The sequence below is a fragment of the Rhipicephalus microplus genome, chromosome 3 (genome assembly GCF_043290135.1).
Source record: "Rhipicephalus microplus isolate Deutch F79 chromosome 3, USDA_Rmic, whole genome shotgun sequence".
Taxonomy (NCBI): Eukaryota; Metazoa; Arthropoda; class Arachnida; order Ixodida; family Ixodidae; genus Rhipicephalus; species Rhipicephalus microplus.
In genome coordinates this window covers 6,830,741-6,847,987 of record NC_134702.1, presented here as the reverse complement: position 1 = coordinate 6,847,987, position 17,247 = coordinate 6,830,741, and the positions used below count along the sequence as shown (strand labels likewise).

General features: G+C 48.4%; 1 protein-coding gene across 2 annotated transcripts in view; it reads left to right on the top strand.

Moving 5' to 3' along the window:
* The window catches only part of LOC119183354 (uncharacterized), a 38,959-nt gene that overhangs the window by 6,015 nt on the left and 15,697 nt on the right, over positions 1–17,247 (top strand). The window contains exons 6-7 of one of the 2 annotated variants that reach the window (XM_037433666.2): positions 1,632–1,805; positions 15,343–15,516. In XM_037433666.2, the coding sequence (XP_037289563.2) occupies positions 1,632–1,805; positions 15,343–15,516 (348 nt within the window). The remainder of the gene's footprint in view (positions 1–1,631; positions 1,806–15,342; positions 15,517–17,247) is intronic. The other variant, XM_037433673.2, reaches the window with a different exon arrangement.

The window sequence follows — 17,247 nt, the reverse complement described above, 5'->3', positions numbered from 1 at the left end:
CACAGCGAGCACGTGTCACGAAACTTTCTTCTCGCATTCGGAGCGGCTGGCCTGCCTGCACCTCATCGTTGAGCCCTGTTGCTGGTGGGCTCGGGAAGACAACTACAGTGAACAAACTAACCCAAACTAAAGTAGCTCATTGAGGTGGCATGTGACGCGGTACATTTTGCTTTTATTTTCCTGCGGTTTGTACTCCACTTGGCAAAAACTTTTCGTGACAGCACTGTGGAGGCTACAAACTGAAGTGCATGCCTCTTACTGCACCAAGAATTAGTACTTACGTTTACTTGTCAAAATGGTTGATTGGGCAAGTTAGTGATTTATGTTGTTTTGAAATACGAGCGCGATACACTCACATCTTCTTATAACGAAATACCAGTAACGAAGTAAATGAAAAGTCATCTTGTGATACAGTAAACTCTCACCTGTACGAATGTCAGTTTAACGAATATTTTAGAATAACGAAATTTTAGATGTCAGGCGATTTTTTTATGCATTCTATGTAAAAATCTTTTAGTTAAATGATTTCAGAATAGTGAATCTTTCAGTTGAACGAACATGATCCGCCCACCCAGGCTGATTTTTATAATCAATTCAACGAACTTTTGTGCACTGCATCACTGGCATAGCCGGTGCGAGCTGCCACTAAATCGCCCATCCATCAACGGCGGCACGACATCGCTTGTGCATGCAGCGCCGCCGAGGCAAAGCGGCCGTGCGAGTGGCAAAAACGAGTTACGTACACATTGTCGTAACTCATGTCGTAACACATTGTTGACTCTGTCAGACAAGCTCAAAATCCTTCAGTGTCATTACAGTGGGCAAAGACACGTTCATTTCTTAGACACCACAACCTTTTCAGCACACCCAATTACAAAGTAAGCTGCTGCACGGTTTACCTTCCAGAGGACAATCGTGTTCCATAGACAAGCTGCGGTTGCAATCGAACTTTTTGTTTGAATCACTTCTCGTCCAGAAAAGTTTGCGACGATTTCCGTAACATCGTAGCACCCCTAATTCTCGCTTTGCTTGTTATCCGCATGTAGAGGAACTTCTCGTGTAGAAGTGAGGCGGCAGCCGTATTTTGTCGTTAGTCTTGTTGTCGACGGTTTGTTTTCATGCTTCGGGGGTAGCTTGCTGCAATGTTGGCTGCTTGCTACAATGTTAACAGTGTCATCACGGTCTTCGTACGATGTTGCCGCCAAGTTGGCGAAGTGCGTGCGTCATTGCGCACGCTTTTGGCGCTCCTCGAGATCACAGCAGATACCACTGTTGCAGTCAAATGATTGCGAGAAACGATGAATGCGGTAAATGCTTTTGCTTACAAAAAGCTTTACATGTTGTAACTTTGGTTCTAAGCTCTGACCATACATCATTTTCATATGCCTCTGTCTTTTATGACTACCAGTATTCAAGAGAAAACTCTCCTCCAAATTAGTCAATGCATGAATTATGAATTTTGCATTATTTTGAAAAGTACATGTTGTACATTAAGAGTATTTGTTTATTTGAAAGCATGAAAAATTCATTAAAAGATGGAAGTTTGATCAAAATTCATCCATAAATTTTAAAAAATATTTTAAGTGGGTTGTCCCCCATAAGCAGTCTGCCGTATGATTGCATCTTTTTAGGACCAGGAGGATAGCGAAGGGGCCGAGCTTGCAGGTGACGATGACAACGGTGGTGCCACTAGGCAGCCCCGGAGGGGACCCCCGCCCCGAAGGCCTTTCTACCGACGCTACTTCCGCAGGCCACGAGGTATCCCTCGGAACTCAGGAGGGGACCGTGGGAGCCTTCAAGGGGAGGCAAGTATTTGGACATGGCACATGGCTTTTCAGCATGCTCCCTTTTGCACACTCACTCTTCTCACCTTTTGAAAACTTGTTTACTCACCAACAGCACCATGAATACTCACTTTTTTTTTTTTCTTGTGACTCTGCTAGTGCTCTGCTGCAACTGGTTTGGGCTTTTTTGTGGCTTTCAGGACTCTTGTTGTGGATTTAACAATACTGTTGTAATGAAAACGTCTCTGTACTACATTGAGCTGCCTTCATTTGCTCTTGGGATTTTTTTTTTTCAAGTCCTAGCAGACCACTACTACTAAAATTTTTTTTTAGTTTTTTCACTTACTGAAGTATGCTTTGCTAGTTGTATTATTAGGGCCTTACGACATTTTGTTAAGTAATCATTGAATGACCTCGCTTTTGGGCTTCATTGCCTCGCAAACCATCTGCCATAAAGTTGTACAGTCCATAAAAGTGCAAGCGGAATTTGTCACATGTCCTAAGGCACTTACTTTCCTTTCGTCGTAGCAGTCGTGCTGAGAGCAACACAGGAAGGTTTACAAGGGGACAAGAAGCTTAACTGTGAATTGGCGCATCATGGCTTTGAGCACTTCTCTTCTTTGAACGTGTGGTTCACTTTCAGGGTGATGACGCGTGTGCCGATATAATTGTAGTGCTGTCGAGTGCAGCGCACTGTTGCACTTGTGGTAGCAAAACTGCTCACGATGCTCTTTATCAGCAAATAACAGTGTCCATGACCTTTTGGGTATACAACATCGTTGGTCTAGAGCACGAGTTGGCAAACCGCGGCCCTCGGCACCAAGTCAGAACCACCCACCCTCGTCTTATTTGAAAGTCAACATGGCTATTTTGTCCTCAATGGGCCTTTTGTATATACCGTATTTACTCGCATAACCCTCACACTTTTTTTGGCGGATAACCGATGAAAAGCTGGGGGGTGCGAGAATTACGCAGGGAAAACTTTTGACGAAAACGTACAGAGAAAAAAAAAAAATGAAGTGGCCGCATATCGAGATTCTCACACCAGCAACTAACAGCAAGCTTTGATAAGTACTAATTAAACTTACCTCAACATTAAAAGCACTAGTTCAACACAAGGCAAGATTTATTTGAGACACTAAAAGTGCAAGCAAATAGTCGAGAATTGGAATACCATACACAAAGCTTGCGGGCATAGCGGTAGCATTCAGCGTAGGACGTCAGTATTGGGCTGATGGCTATTTAACAGAACGTCTGCAGTTTTCTTCTGAATAATTAAATTTACGACCAATCCCAGTTTTAGGCACACAGCAGGCCCAACGCATCATGGTAACTTTCAACTGCCATCACCAGTAGCGAACACAAAACTCGTCAACTCCGAAGGGCCTACGGGTGGCCCTGTTGCCGTTGTTTAGTGCATGATCTATCAATTTCAACTTCAAAGCAGCCGTGTAGCTTCAGTATCGCCCCATAACCTGACAAGATTACCGACACAACATACAAAACACGCCGCAACGCGCACTTGCTACTTTGGCTTGGCTTGGATGAGATTGAATCGCTATGCAGTAATAGTACGCTTGATCCTTGAGAGATGGCGCCAGATGACCCACCCTATCATTATCAGTGGCTGGAACGAGCAGACAACATTATTGCGGCAGTTTTCGGGGGTGCGATAATTACTCGAGGAAAAAAAGAAATCGTATTTTTGTTGTGCGATGTGGGGGGTGCAAGAATTATGCGAGTGCGAGGATTACGGGAGTAAATACGGTACAATTGAATCTGGATACAGTCGAATCTCATTAATTCGAACACGCTTAATTCGAACTTCTGGTTACTTCGAACTCACGATGAGGTCCCGTCAAAGCTATGTGTATACCAATAGGCGAAAACGCCCCGTAATTCGAATGCGCAAGAACTTGCGACGGTTAATTGGAACATACCGCGCTCCGAAAATGCTCTCAGCCCCCTGCCCAATCCCGCGGCGGCACCTGCGACACTTCAATGCTGCGCGCAAAGAAAATGAAAAGGGAAAAAAAAGGCTGCTGTGGAATACTTGCTTTCTCTCAAATGCCGATCTGCAACACGATGCGCCCGTGTCGCGCTTCTCCCTTTTTCGTCCCTGCCACGTAAAGACCCTCCTCCTCCTTGCAACGCGGTGCGCAAAACGAGGGAGGGACAAAAAAAAAAGAAAGCTGTCGCTGGGTTGAATGAATGTGTGGTTGAAGGAAACGAAAAGGGCACTATCTTCTGCTGCCCAAATTGATAACATGCCCCCTCACATTGTAACTTTTATAAGTGAGTAAAAGGGCTCGTGTGCTGCTGAAGGAAAGATAAAACGAGCCAGCCCGTCTTCACTTGAAGGGCACATACAATAGGATCCCCGCGTGTTAGAACAGCTGTTGAATGCTTAAACCGAAAAAAACCTGCAGTCTAGAACGAGCATGACAAAAGCTGGAATGTGGGTGGGGGGGGGGAAGGGGGGGGGTGTCAAGTAGCAAGGGTGAACTTTGATTTTAAGGGTGCGATCGCTGGCGTGCGTGCTATCTCAGCAAGCATCAACGCCAAAAGTCTGTGAAAAGAGCACTTCTCCCTGGAGTGGCCGTATTTGCTTACAACAGCAATTTGTAGGAGTTCCGCGATATGGGATCCAAAAGAGTTGGCTGCCAGCCTTACTTTGTGTAGCATTGCAATTTCTTGCTTTCGGATTCATTGCATTGCATTCAACGTGTCGTCATGTTGCCTGAGCTAATCACGAAGGCTACGGTCCCACGAACTCGCTGCACAAGACAGAAGAGCGTGACGAGTCGACCTCTGAAGATCCAACGTTGTCACCGTGGTTTCCGAGAGTTTCTATCGGCGCCTAATCTGACCCTGAACAAGGGTGTCTATGGAGGCTAGTTGGTACTTCATTGCAATAATTGGGTGTACCATCTCATACAAAATTGTGTAAGAAGTAATTGACAGGAAAGAGGCGCACTCGCAACTAAGCTTTATTTTTGCGTTCATTGCACATATAAAGCCGAGAAATTACGCGATACGATAGCGCTGCCGCGTTGTCAAACAAGGCAAAAACCAAATTAAACCGCCTATCACTTCAATCGTCGAGATATTCTACTAGAAGAAAGAGAACAAGTCAACAAATGGTTCACTGCAACAGAATCGAAAGTTGGGCTAGTTGGATATGCGTGGTATAACTGTCAGTTCAAGCGATGCCTCTGCTGCCCAACTTTTTGATGGCATACGCCTCAAATATATCCAGCTCCTATTTCCTTTTAGTATAACTTCTTAGTACTTGCGTCTTCTGAAGCTCAGGTGCGCATTGCCTGACGCGCATTTCTTGCTGCAATGGAGAGCCAAGTTGCTTCCCATGCCACTCTTTAACGTATTCTTGTGTTCCCTTAGACGTTCCTTGAGGCGCTGCCCCGTTTGGCCAACGTACACCAGTCCGCACGTCTGAGGGATCACATATGCAACGTTCCTTCGGCACCTAATGAAGAACGTGGCACATCTGAGTCCTGTGTTCACGAGAGTTCACTTGGCAGCACATGGCTCCCAACTTGTTTGGGGCGCTGAATACTACACGAACATCTGTGCGTTCCGCTTTTTTTCCATGCGGTGTGAGACGCCGTGAAGATGCGCGATGACCGCAACCTTTAGGCTTCTCACCTGTTCGTGGTCTTTTTATGCAGCTGCTGTGCATTTCGTGCACAGAAGCATTGTCGCCAATTCAAATAGCATGTAAGAGGGAAAGCTGGCATCATTCAATCTCTCAGTTGGGTTGCCAAAGCTGTCCTGTATCCTGTGGTGACAAGATCGCTGCAATGCGCTCCTCAGCGCTGATACCGGGATGCCTTGCTTGACGAGCTTGGAGTGGCCAGGCGTAAATAGAAAAAGCGCCTTCCTGGAGCTGGGAGAGTAGGCCCAACAAACGTGATCCCCTGCGAAAGTGAGTTCTAAGGCCAGGAACCTCAAACGTTGCTCACTTGGCAGCTCCATAGTCGGGGTCAGACCATCGAGTGTTTCCTCAAACAGTTGAAGAAGCTGCCTTAAGCGAGTTTCACTAGAGTTGCCTTCCGCCTGGAAAAGCACAAGGTAGTCATCCACATATCTAGGTACCCGTACATTCTTGCAATCGCCGATTGAAATGCGTCATTAACAAGCCGCTTAGCACAGGCGCCAAGCAGCTACCAATGCTGATTCCTTGCTTTTGTCGGTATAGAGAACCTTTGAATTCCAGAATCGAAGGCTGTAGATACGTCCTCAAAAGCTCAAAAAATCCTACGACGCTCATGCCACATGCGTTTTGGAAGCCAACCACTCCTATCACTTCATTGACGACCTTTATGAGCATGTCTTAGGGCATCGAGTAGTACAAGTCCTTAAAATCAAACGATACACCACCAACTCCTAATGCACGTCTCCTCAGTAGTGATAACACAGTTTTCTGCATTTAAAAAAAAAAAATGGGGGCCTCCTCGGGCACACAGTGAAACCATGCACGCGCTCACGGCTTTGAAAAGAGAGAGAAGGACACGAATACCGCGAAAAGCTATTAGGTAAAACGCTCTCAATGTGCAGCGTAGCCCCTCATATATGACACTAGCTAAAAATGTGGCGCTGCCATCGCAAAAGTAAAGTTGTTCCCTTTATAAGAGGCATGGAAGTAACGTTAAAATGGGTATAAGTAGGCTTGTGCGAAATTGCGAGCGAATACTGGAGTGTTCGAATTTAAATTATCGAATATTTTCGAAGGCTCTGCATTGAACTAATAGGTGTTATCGAATATTTTCGAAGGCTCTGCATTGAACTAATAGGTGTACAGTCGGACCCTGCTACAACGAAACTCATCGGATGTGAAAAATATTTCGTTGAAACAATAATTCCGTTGGCTAAACAAAGGAATGTTTGTTCTTAAAATTAAAGTGTCCACTGCTTCCTATTTTTTCCCAGCAGTGTCACGACGTGATTTACCATCATGCATAGCGAGGCCATGGTGAAAACCACTGAAATAACGCCTACAACCGCATTCGTAAAGGTACCACGTACCAAACAGTTGCATTAACACTTTACACAACACCAGCAGACGTCCGCCGTCGAAGTGTATCCAACAACGCCGAGATGGATGCATGGTATCGTGGAGTGCCTTATTCTATGCCATTCTTATCATCTAAATCTCGTGGCTAACTGATTTGGTTGATAATGATAAGGCATAGTTTCGTAGTTGCACCTAGCGTCTGCGTGAAGGAAACCATGAACTGAGCGTCTGAGCTTTAGCTTCGGATAGTCTGCGGCTTGAAAGCAAGCCGGTGGCAAAAGCAGGGCCTGGCAGGGCAGCCTCATTGCCATCCCTATCGAGCAATGGCAGCGTCCATGTTTGCTGAACAGCAGCGGTTAAAACTATGCCACCGGCTACCGCGCGTCTCCTTGTCTGCTTAGACTTCTTCGTTGCAAACATTCTTCGCGTGCTTCTTCATCTCTCTTTTTTTTTTTTTTTTTTTTTTAACGATCAGTCTCGGCATTGTTGGTCAAACCGTCTTTACGAGACTATAATCGTTTGACGCGACCTGTCGATCAATGCGCGATTGACGAGTTCTGGGTGCTCTGCCGAACACGCCCCTGGCGGGCCTTTCCGTGTCGAGGAGGCCTTTCGGAGGAATTGTGCACATTCTGTTGCGATGGATCGCACCTTCGAGAAGAAACGCAAGACTCGGCTCGCTTACGGAAAGTGAAAGTGCCATCTACCTAATCCTGGGCGATCGCGGATACCCCCACCAAGTCGTCAAGCGATGTGGTCAACAATGCAGAGGAGATGCTACGCCAGTTCGTGTCAAGTTCGGAAGACTACGACGTTGATGCTACCGTACATCGACATGAGGCCGCACACTCTCCTAACGAGAATCGCGCTGTTCGACATGACGGTGAAATGATTTCCATGCCGGCAATCCGCGTGACGATTGTGCCCAGCGAGCGCCGTACTATTCAGGGAGACATTCAACCCAGATTTGTGTCAGCATAAACCGCAGAAGCTCAGTCGACCAGCGTTCGCGAGTCGCTTGGCGCGATGTCCGCTACTGAGCGAAAGTTTGCACTGACCGCGCCTCAGGAACGCGCAACTACGCCGACGCCACAGCAAGAAGAATACGTGGTGATGCAGATCCTAAACGCAATTATTGGGAATACCCTCTGCCCTGTTTGTCATGAGCAAAATTTGGTTGTGGATCGGGACACAAGGCATGGACTTGCCGTGAAAATGGTGGTTACATGTCGCCTTTGTGGCTCGGCCAACACCCATCAGACTTCTCCAAGAAAACCAAGTGGTCGAGTTTTCGACGTGAATTTATGGCCTGTGCAGGCAATAAGGTGCATCGGTAAAGGACCTACTGCTCTAAATGACTTCTAAATAGCAATGAATGTTTCTCACGGAGGGCTGCACCAGAAGACCTTACAACGCCACTTGAAAAAGCTGCTGAAGAAGCTGCAGAAACAGTTTACGCAGATGCTGTAGAGGCTGTGAAGAAAACTTATCAAGAAATAGAAGTGAACTTCGCTAAAAATATTACCCCGGTCTATAGCGGCACATGGCTGACGCGCGGACACAACTCGCACATTGGTGTAGGCTGTGTGATAGAATTTTATACTGGACTTGTGCTTGACTGTACAGTCCTGTTCATCTTCTGCCTCGGGCGCTCACTAGGTCCAGCCGAAAACGACCCTGCACATCAAGAGTGGAGGAAGACGCATGTTTGTTGTGGTGTACACGTATCCCGAAGGAGTACGGCCACCAGCGTGGGTCCGGTCTTAGCGAGCCGCAGGGCACGCGTTAACCGTCGCCGTGGCGAGAACACGATACTGCAACACTTTATTGTGGCAACACCAAACGCAGTACAGCCCGTTGCAAAAAGGCGCGGCGGGAAAGCAAGTAGGCTTATCCACGCCACGGGCACAAAGTACTACACAGGGTGCCACGAGTAGTCTCCGCGGTAAAGGTGATCCACGAAGACACCGGGACAAAGGGCCCGGTTGCTCGAGCGAGTGCAAAGGCGCTCGCGTTGGCTTTGAAGGGAGACGGGTCGGCGTAGCTAGGCCACGCACTAGGACACCGTACTGCCCTTCGGCCGTGAGTACGCAGCGGGGCAACAAAAGGTGAGCGTTCAAGAATGCGTGGCTCACCGTTTGAAGTCCCGGAGAGTACTCACCGCTCACGACGCAGCGCGCGAAAACCTCACGGGGGTCCCCGCGCGCGGCGCCACAGTCAACATCCGCTACCGGGTGAGGGAGTTAAACGTCAGTCCGCCCTTCCCAGCGCGGCTGACAGCAAAGGAGGGCAGACATGTCGGGACATGAGAATGGCAGAAAAGGCGGGAAAGCCCGCGCAAAGGCAGCGGGCCAGCCTCAATTCCCACATCCCCCTCTCCTAAACTTGTCCTTTACCGGTCTGCAAAAGGCAGCCGGACGTCACCCATGCAGTTAAAATGACACTGCTATGAGCGGTAGCTAACCTCAGTCCAGCCCTGCTACTGCTGCTTAAAAAAAAATATGATTACAAAGGAGAAACAAAAACATAAATAACAAAATAAACACACGACACTATAAAGATAACTGCGGAAGGGAGCACAGAAACGTGGCACTAGTGTTCATGGTGCTGAAGCGGGATAGCGTCTACTGCGCGGAGGGGCGGAAAAGGGCGTGACGGTGTCCGCTGAGTGCGATGCCTGAGTGCGAGGTCAGAGGTACGGGAGGGCTCACTGATGGCTCGTTGCTGCTCTTGATCAGCCGCGAGTCCGATGAAAGCCGCTTCGGTTGTTCGGAGGCCCCGCATATCTGGCTCGATGACGGAGCTGGACGTTGCGGGAAGCCGGGCCTCTCCGGTGGTCGGGGAGGCCGAACCAAAATTGGCTGCGAGGCGCCCTGGCGTTGGCCGGCAGCGTATAGCTGCTTTCAGCTGGCCTCGTGCAGGAGCCATGGTGGGGAAGGCAGCACGGCTTCTTCAGCGACAGCCGAGAGCAGAGCACAGCCAGATGGTCTGACGTCAGTGGGTCAATGCCCCCCCAGCACCTCCAGTGTCCGCGTCGATGGAGGGGAGCCATGACGCACTCTTCGCGGGCTCGCACTGAAGCGTCACGCACTTACACACGCACAGAAGCACGCACACACACCGCCGAAAGCTGCGCGAGCGTAGGCGCAAAGCGTCCTTCGTCTCTCTCCTGGCAAGCACCGACACACAAGGTCACACACAGCTCCCTTCGCGGTAGACGAAACGAACACGAAAAAAAAAGTAAAACCAGAGCAAAACGACACTCAACATCTGGCGAAAAACATAAAACACAAATAACACTTAATATTAGACAAAAAGAAACATAAAATACACATGAACACTTCAAAAAAAAAAAAAAGAAACACTGGCAGCAGGCACGGCGGGGTCAACTTCTTTACGAGAAAAGGCCGTAAAGAAGCTAACCTATACTGAGGCTAGACAGTAAACTGAGGGCCTTCGGTTGCGGAGAAGTCCGCCGTTTGGCGCGAAATCACAAAGGTGACCGCTTCCTCAGATTATACCGGCGCGAGGTCCGAATGCGGTCCGCCGCTCCGGGTGTGCCCGTTGCTTGCGCGAAGTGCCGCAGGGCACTGGCGCGAGCTCGTCAGGCCGTGACAAAGGGCTTCAGGTCTGCGATGTGGGCACGGCTGAGTTTTCCCAAAGGGGATCTTTCAGCTAGTACGCGCCACGGACGCTCACTGACAATCGGTTCATAAGACCGGGCGGCTTTCCAACCCTTGGCTCAACCGTTTGTCAGACGTGGCAGGCACGGAATAGCGATAAAAACCACGCTTCGTGCCGGGCCAGGTCACAACATCGCTCAGTTTGCAAAAACTTTCGAGCCACCCAGGTGACCGGCTATGGATTCGTCGTGAGAGGATCGCAACAGTGCGGCTCTCAGACTTTTGGGCATAACCACCTTAAACGGGTCGCTGGACTCGTCGTCAGTGGCTATATAGTTCAGCAGGAGCCCGTCATGGTCCAGCAAAATGAATCCGCCGGGGACTCAGCGACACACACAAAAAAAAGTAAAACCAGAGCAAAACGACACTCAACATCTGGCGAAAAACATAAAACACAAATAACACTTAATATTAGACAAAAAGAAACATAAAATACACATGAACACTTCAAAAAAAAAAAAAGAAACACTGGCAGCAGGCACGGCGGGGTCAACTTCTTTACGAGAAAAGGCCGTAAAGAAGCTAACCTATACTGAGGCTAGACAGTAAACTGAGGGCCTTCGGTTGCGGAGAAGTCCGCCGTTTGGCGCGAAATCACAAAGGTGACCGCTTCCTCAGATTATACCGGCGCGAGGTCCGAATGCGGTCCGCCGCTCCGGGTGTGCCCGTTGCTTGCGCGAAGTGCCGCAGGGCACTGGCGCGAGCTCGTCAGGCCGTGACAAAGGGCTTCAGGTCTGCGATGTGGGCACGGCTGAGTTTTCCCAAAGGGGATCTTTCAGCTAGTACGCGCCACGGACGCTCACTGACAATCGGTTCATAAGACCGGGCGGCTTTCCAACCCTTGGCTCAACCGTTTGTCAGACGTGGCAGGCACGGAATAGCGATAAAAACCACGCTTCGTGCCGGGCCAGGTCACAACATCGCTCAGTTTGCAAAAACTTTCGAGCCACCCAGGTGACCGGCTATGGATTCGTCGTGAGAGGATCGCAACAGTGCGGCTCTCAGACTTTTGGGCATAACCACCTTAAACGGGTCGCTGGACTCGTCGTCAGTGGCTATATAGTTCAGCAGGAGCCCGTCATGGTCCAGCAAAATGAATCCGCCGGGGACTCAGCGACACACGCTGTTTCAGCCCCCTAATCGCGCCCGCTGCAGAACAAGCAGCGCAACGGCGCTCCGCGCCTCTCAAGACGGTTTAACGGCGCCCGCCGCAAGGCAAGCAGCGTATACGGCGCTCCGTACCTCCGAGACTCGAAACGGATCACTCTGCTGAGCCTTCAGTAGCTCTTCGCTGCCGAAAGCAATTCCCATTCTCCCAAATGGGGGAGTCTGGTATCGCGCCCACTCAGGACCGCAGCAACCGCAGCGTGCACGGTGTCACGGGTTCGCTCTCGGCACGGCGGCCTTCGGAAAGTTCCCCCGCTCGGCCGCTACGCTGTGCGCCGCTTACCTGGATAGCAGCCAAGGTCGTCCTCATGGGGACTCCCCCTTTCCGCCGCTGTTTCGCCCCCGACACTTGCATGTGCTAAGGCACCGCGAGCGGCCGTCGCACCGAAATCCAGGTTCTCGGCAGACAACAGGGGGCACGAGATAGCGCGTCAGCTACCACGTAGGAGTGTATTCACCACAAAAAAGGGGTGACGACACAGGCGAGCGCCGAAGGGCGCCCGTCGATAGAGGCGGTTGCCTCCTTGTGCAAAGCGACGCGCCATCTCCAAAGGGAGCGGCTAGGGGCCTCGTGTCGTCACCGCAATAGGGGGTGCCGACGCGGACGGGTGCAGAAGGGTTCCCGTCAACAGAGGCAATGGCCTCCGTGTGTAACGCGGCATCCGCTAAAAGGGACAGCGGACAAAAGTCCCGCGAAGCAGCCATGGTCCTGCGCAATGAGGGGATGTATGGGTTTTTACCTCTCACCAACGCCTCCTAAAAAACTATGCCTGGAACGTGAGTCGCGGACGCGCTGCCCTACCCTCTGATCTTCGGTTTCGGTTTGCCTCCCGGTTCGGAGGCGAGCGTCTTTGACGGCCGCCCCTCGCGAATACAGCAACACTTTCACAATGTTCTCACAGTTGCCTCCGAGCAGCCGTGATGTCATGTGACAGAACGATACGGTTATGTCAACGTGACTGAGGGGTACGGAGGCGAGTGGTCTCACGCGGCGGCCGGTCGCAACACAAGGCAGGAGGGATGGCCTCCGAGATTGCGTGCTGGCAGGAGGCTCCCAATTGAAAAGAGAGCGCCGTTCCAGGCATAGTTTTTCTAGAAGGCGTTGCTCTCACGAAGGAGGACTGCGTGAACCATGTTCAGAAGTGGATGAGCACGGCACTTCGTTCTCTTGTAAGGAAGCCTAAGAAGGGAGAGACGCTCAGCGGAAGAGATTGCCTGACGCAGGGCTTGATCAAAAGGCTCACCAGCTATTATGGCCTAGCACTGCGAAGCAACACTGACGTCGAAGACTTGAAGAAAGCAGTGGTGGGCACCTTTCATCATGTTTCATCGACATATGTGGAACGTCATCACGAGCTCTGTCTTTCCGGTGCCCGCAGCTGGTGCAGGCACCGTGTGGCAGAGGCAAAGGGGAAGCCGCAACCTCCACACGAGTATAACATGCCGAACAAAGTTGTTAAAGCGTTGCGGCCAGTGTACCAACACCTGCCCGACCCTCAACTGCTGGCTCGCTGCAGTGGCAACAAGACACAAAATGCCGCTGAAAGCCTTCACTCAGTGATTTGGTCACTAATTTCTAAGCAGCAACATGCCTCCCTCTTCACCGTGTAAGTAGCAGTCCATAGAGATGGCAATGAGACTGCCCTGCTTCTGTTTTGCCGCTGGCTTGCTTTTCAGCAGTAGACGATCCGAAGCTGAAGCTCCGTCGCTCAGTTAATGCTTTCCTTCCCGCAGCTGCTGAGTGCAGCCTCGGAACAATGCCTTCTCAGATTCCAATGCTTATCATTATGTTCGTACTTGGCCATTGTGGTAACTAATCAGAGTGGCTGTTCGTTCGCATTATGAGCAAAATCAGCTAGCCGAAGTGATATATGATAAGAATGGCATATAATAGTGCATAAGTCTCCGCTCCACGATACCCTGCCTCCATCTCGGCGTTGTTAGATACTTTTGACTGCGGACAGCTGCTGGTATTGATGTGTTAATGCAACTGTTTGGTTCGTTCACGAAAGCAGTTTTAGGCATTGTTTCAGCGTGCTTTTCACCATGGCCTCGTTATGCGTGGCTGAGAATCGCGTCGTGACGCTGTTGAGAGAGAATAGGAAGCAGCGGACATTTTTTGAGTTTTGATAATAAACGTTCCTTTGTTTTGCTAGCTCAGTTAGCTTTATTTTTTTTTTTTTTTTTTATTTCACTGCAATGAAATTTTCGCTTCAACGAAATGGAATATGATGGGGAAAAGGGGTACCCCGCTCATCAAAGACACAAACTGCTTCCCTGTACATGTCTCTTATACAAGGTTTCAATTGTAGTTATGGTTTGGAAGGAGGGGAAGGCTTATCGCACGCGCACACAATAACGAGCGCGCTTTCTCTAGCCTGGGTGTCGCCAGGGCCGCTCCCGCGCCGTGCACATTGCCGCCGCTGCTTCACACTTCATTGACGCCGAGGCAATGCAAAAGATGCATGCTTGTGCAAAAATGACATGTGATCGGGGGCAAAATTTATACATTGTCCGTGGTAAAAATTCATTTCATCAAGGATGTCTCCTGCTCTTACATTGTCTCCTGCACTTACTTTGTTACATAGAGGTTGCAAATACATGTGCTTCCATGGAGAGACAGCGGGGATTGGAAAAACTTCGTTATATGGAAGTTTGTTATTAGCAGGTTTAACTGTATTCGCTTCTGCTTGAGGGACTGAACAGATTTCTGCAGCAAACGGTCTGTGAGGCAATTAAATTGTAATGTGTTGTCATTCGATGGTTACTTCAAGAAGTACTGCAAGGCCCCGTATAGCCAGCAAAATTAGGATCATCAAAGACAAAGGAACTAAGGGCTTTAAATTTTCTGTTATGCGCTGTGATCTCTCCTTCTTTCTTTTGTTCATCGACATGGAATGTGTCGTAGTTATATGTTTAAAATCTGGTCGAGACTGTTTATTCTGAACCTTCTAAAATCAGCCGCATTTAAACTCTTACAGATAACAGTTGTGCCAGCTTGCTTTTGTGCTCTCGTATCATTCGCTACATATTCTTTAACTTCAAGTCAACCATGTATGTATCAAATTACCTGTAGACATCTCACCACGAGCTATTGTTGCTGGAGCTTTTTAAATGGTGGCTCTGAGTGAGGCCTTTAAAGCTTTTTTTTTTTTTTGCTATTCTTTTTAATGCTCAAAGCAAGTAGAAAAGGAAAACTGCCAAAATGACCACAAAAGCTTTTTCACTCATTTTGTAAACTTTTTTTCTTTCTCTCCTGTACAAAACTGTTTAGGAGAGAGAGAACTGTACAAAACTGTACCATATTATTCAATCAGATTGCATTATTTATTTTGCATAAAAAAATATTGCTTGTGCAGTATCGGAGATGGCAATGCAATGAAAAAGGCAAGACACGGAGATGCACAGACAACTGGGCCATCTTGCATTAAAACACACAACTAAGGGGAATATTGGTTCCATGTGCAACCATTTTTTGTTGATGATGAAAACAGTCATCGGTCGTACTGTTTGAAATTTCATGCCATCTATGCAACAGTTGCAAAAGGGTTGATCTTGTGCAGGAGAGTATGTGAAGCTCTCTAAAGAAAATGTGTTCTGAAAGACTGCGATGCTTGAGTCAGTGAGTGGGCCAGGAAAACTTGGGCACACAAGTGAGGGTGCTTCTCCCTAGGACCTGGATCGCGGTGATGACGAGGACGGGGACTACTCAGGCGGCCGAGCCGACGGTGGCTCTCGGAGACCTCCCCAGCCCCGCAAGTTTTATGGTCGCTACTTCAGGCGCCGGCCGCGGCGACCACGCAGCGACACTGAAGGCAGTCAAAGTGGCCTCGACGGGGAAGCGAAGGTGCGGCTGAGGGCACCTCGAGCCCCAACCTCTCTTTTTGTCCTTTGCTTTTGCCATCAATGGACCATTTTCCAATGTCATGTGGCCTCCTAGCAATGGCTGGCAGGAGAACCTGCATGAGAGCACCACTATGTATTTAAATGGTTGTCATGTGAGCCGTAGACATGCAAGCTTCCAGTTTTCTTTCAGTGCTTGCGAATGCTCGATTACCAGGCTTATAGGTTCGTGATATCAAGTAAGTCTGCCGTTTATAATGTTGTTACTGATAGTGTGTGGCTGGGTGAGCTTTTCTTTTTCTCTCTCTCTTCTTTGACAGATTTTGTGCCTACAACAGCTTCATTAGTTCAGTATTGCAGACAGTTCCCACATTGTAGTGTGAACCTTTCAATCAGTGTGGCACCTGATGTCGTCGCTTGCGTGGTTTTTCGAGATAAAAACTGGGAATCGATCTGTAATGGTGCCTTAGTGACATTCTGAATCATTTTCTGAATTCCAGCCTATAAAGCAATACATTGCTTAGTACATATGCACAGGCATGTACTTCCAAACATATTCATTCTCTTGTTAATGTTTGAATTGTCCAGTATGACGCTTGACATACATTACCATTTATATTGCAAAGAAAATGGGTGAGCATGAAGTGCGGGGGGCTGGCGCAATTTTGCACGACACCGTCGCCTTCCTCTTGGTACTTGCTACCAGGTGTGCTCTCTTGCGAAACTTTGCCACCGTTGTAAAGTGCAGATCAGGATCTTTGGAACATGGTCCATTAGTGTGCCTCTGGAATAGTTCTGGTATTTTTTCAAAGTGTTCCGCTGTATGGGGACGTTTCGGAATTAAGGCCCTGCTGGTGTTTTTTTTTTTTTTTTTTTTTTTTTTTAAATGCTTGTGGCCACATATTGTGGTGTCCCAAATAAGTATGAGAAGGTTGTGGCATTACAAGATACTTTATTGGCAGGTCACTGCTGCTGATGCCAATAAGTCAGGTAGGAGGTCTGTAATCTACACTGTTTCGCTTAACTGCTGTCACTATTTTAAAATGACAGCAGCCAGAGTTGGAGTCAACAGCAAACCTGCTACTTCTGAAGCAGGTTTTCCATTTTGTTTCTGATGTTACACTTTTGGAAGCTCTTTGTAGTAACTGTCTGAAGAATGACTGGGAACCATACCTAATTAATCATTCATAGAACATAAATTTGCTTATAAATGTTTTCATCATTACTTGGCTTTAATAAAAATTTATTTCGCATTAACACTCAAACACCGCATTGTTCTGTGCCGTGAATACAACCGTTGTAAGGAGTTCTGCTGGCCTCGCAGCGTTGCACTTTGTGTGGAAAACAGTACAGTTCTCATTATGAGGGGTGGGTGGAACCTTCTGTTTAAATATGTTGCACCTGTCAGCCCCAATTCTAAGCCCATGCCAAATGTTGATAGAGGAAGTGAGTAAGAATTCACAAAACACTTGAGGGTGTGTACGGGTTTGAGCTTGTTGGTATGGCTTCATCTTCGCAAAACAGCGCAAGAATGAGGAGATAGAAAGAAACACACTCCTTTCTGTCTTTGTTTATGCGCTGTTTCGCAAAGACCACAGAACACTGTCACTCGCAGTTGAATCAAGATCTATTTTTTCATGAAGTGGGTGGCAATTTAGGTTATTTGAAGTTTATAGTATGCCTACCTGATGCTTGCACAATTATTTCATAGCCCTTTGAATAACTTGGTAATTTT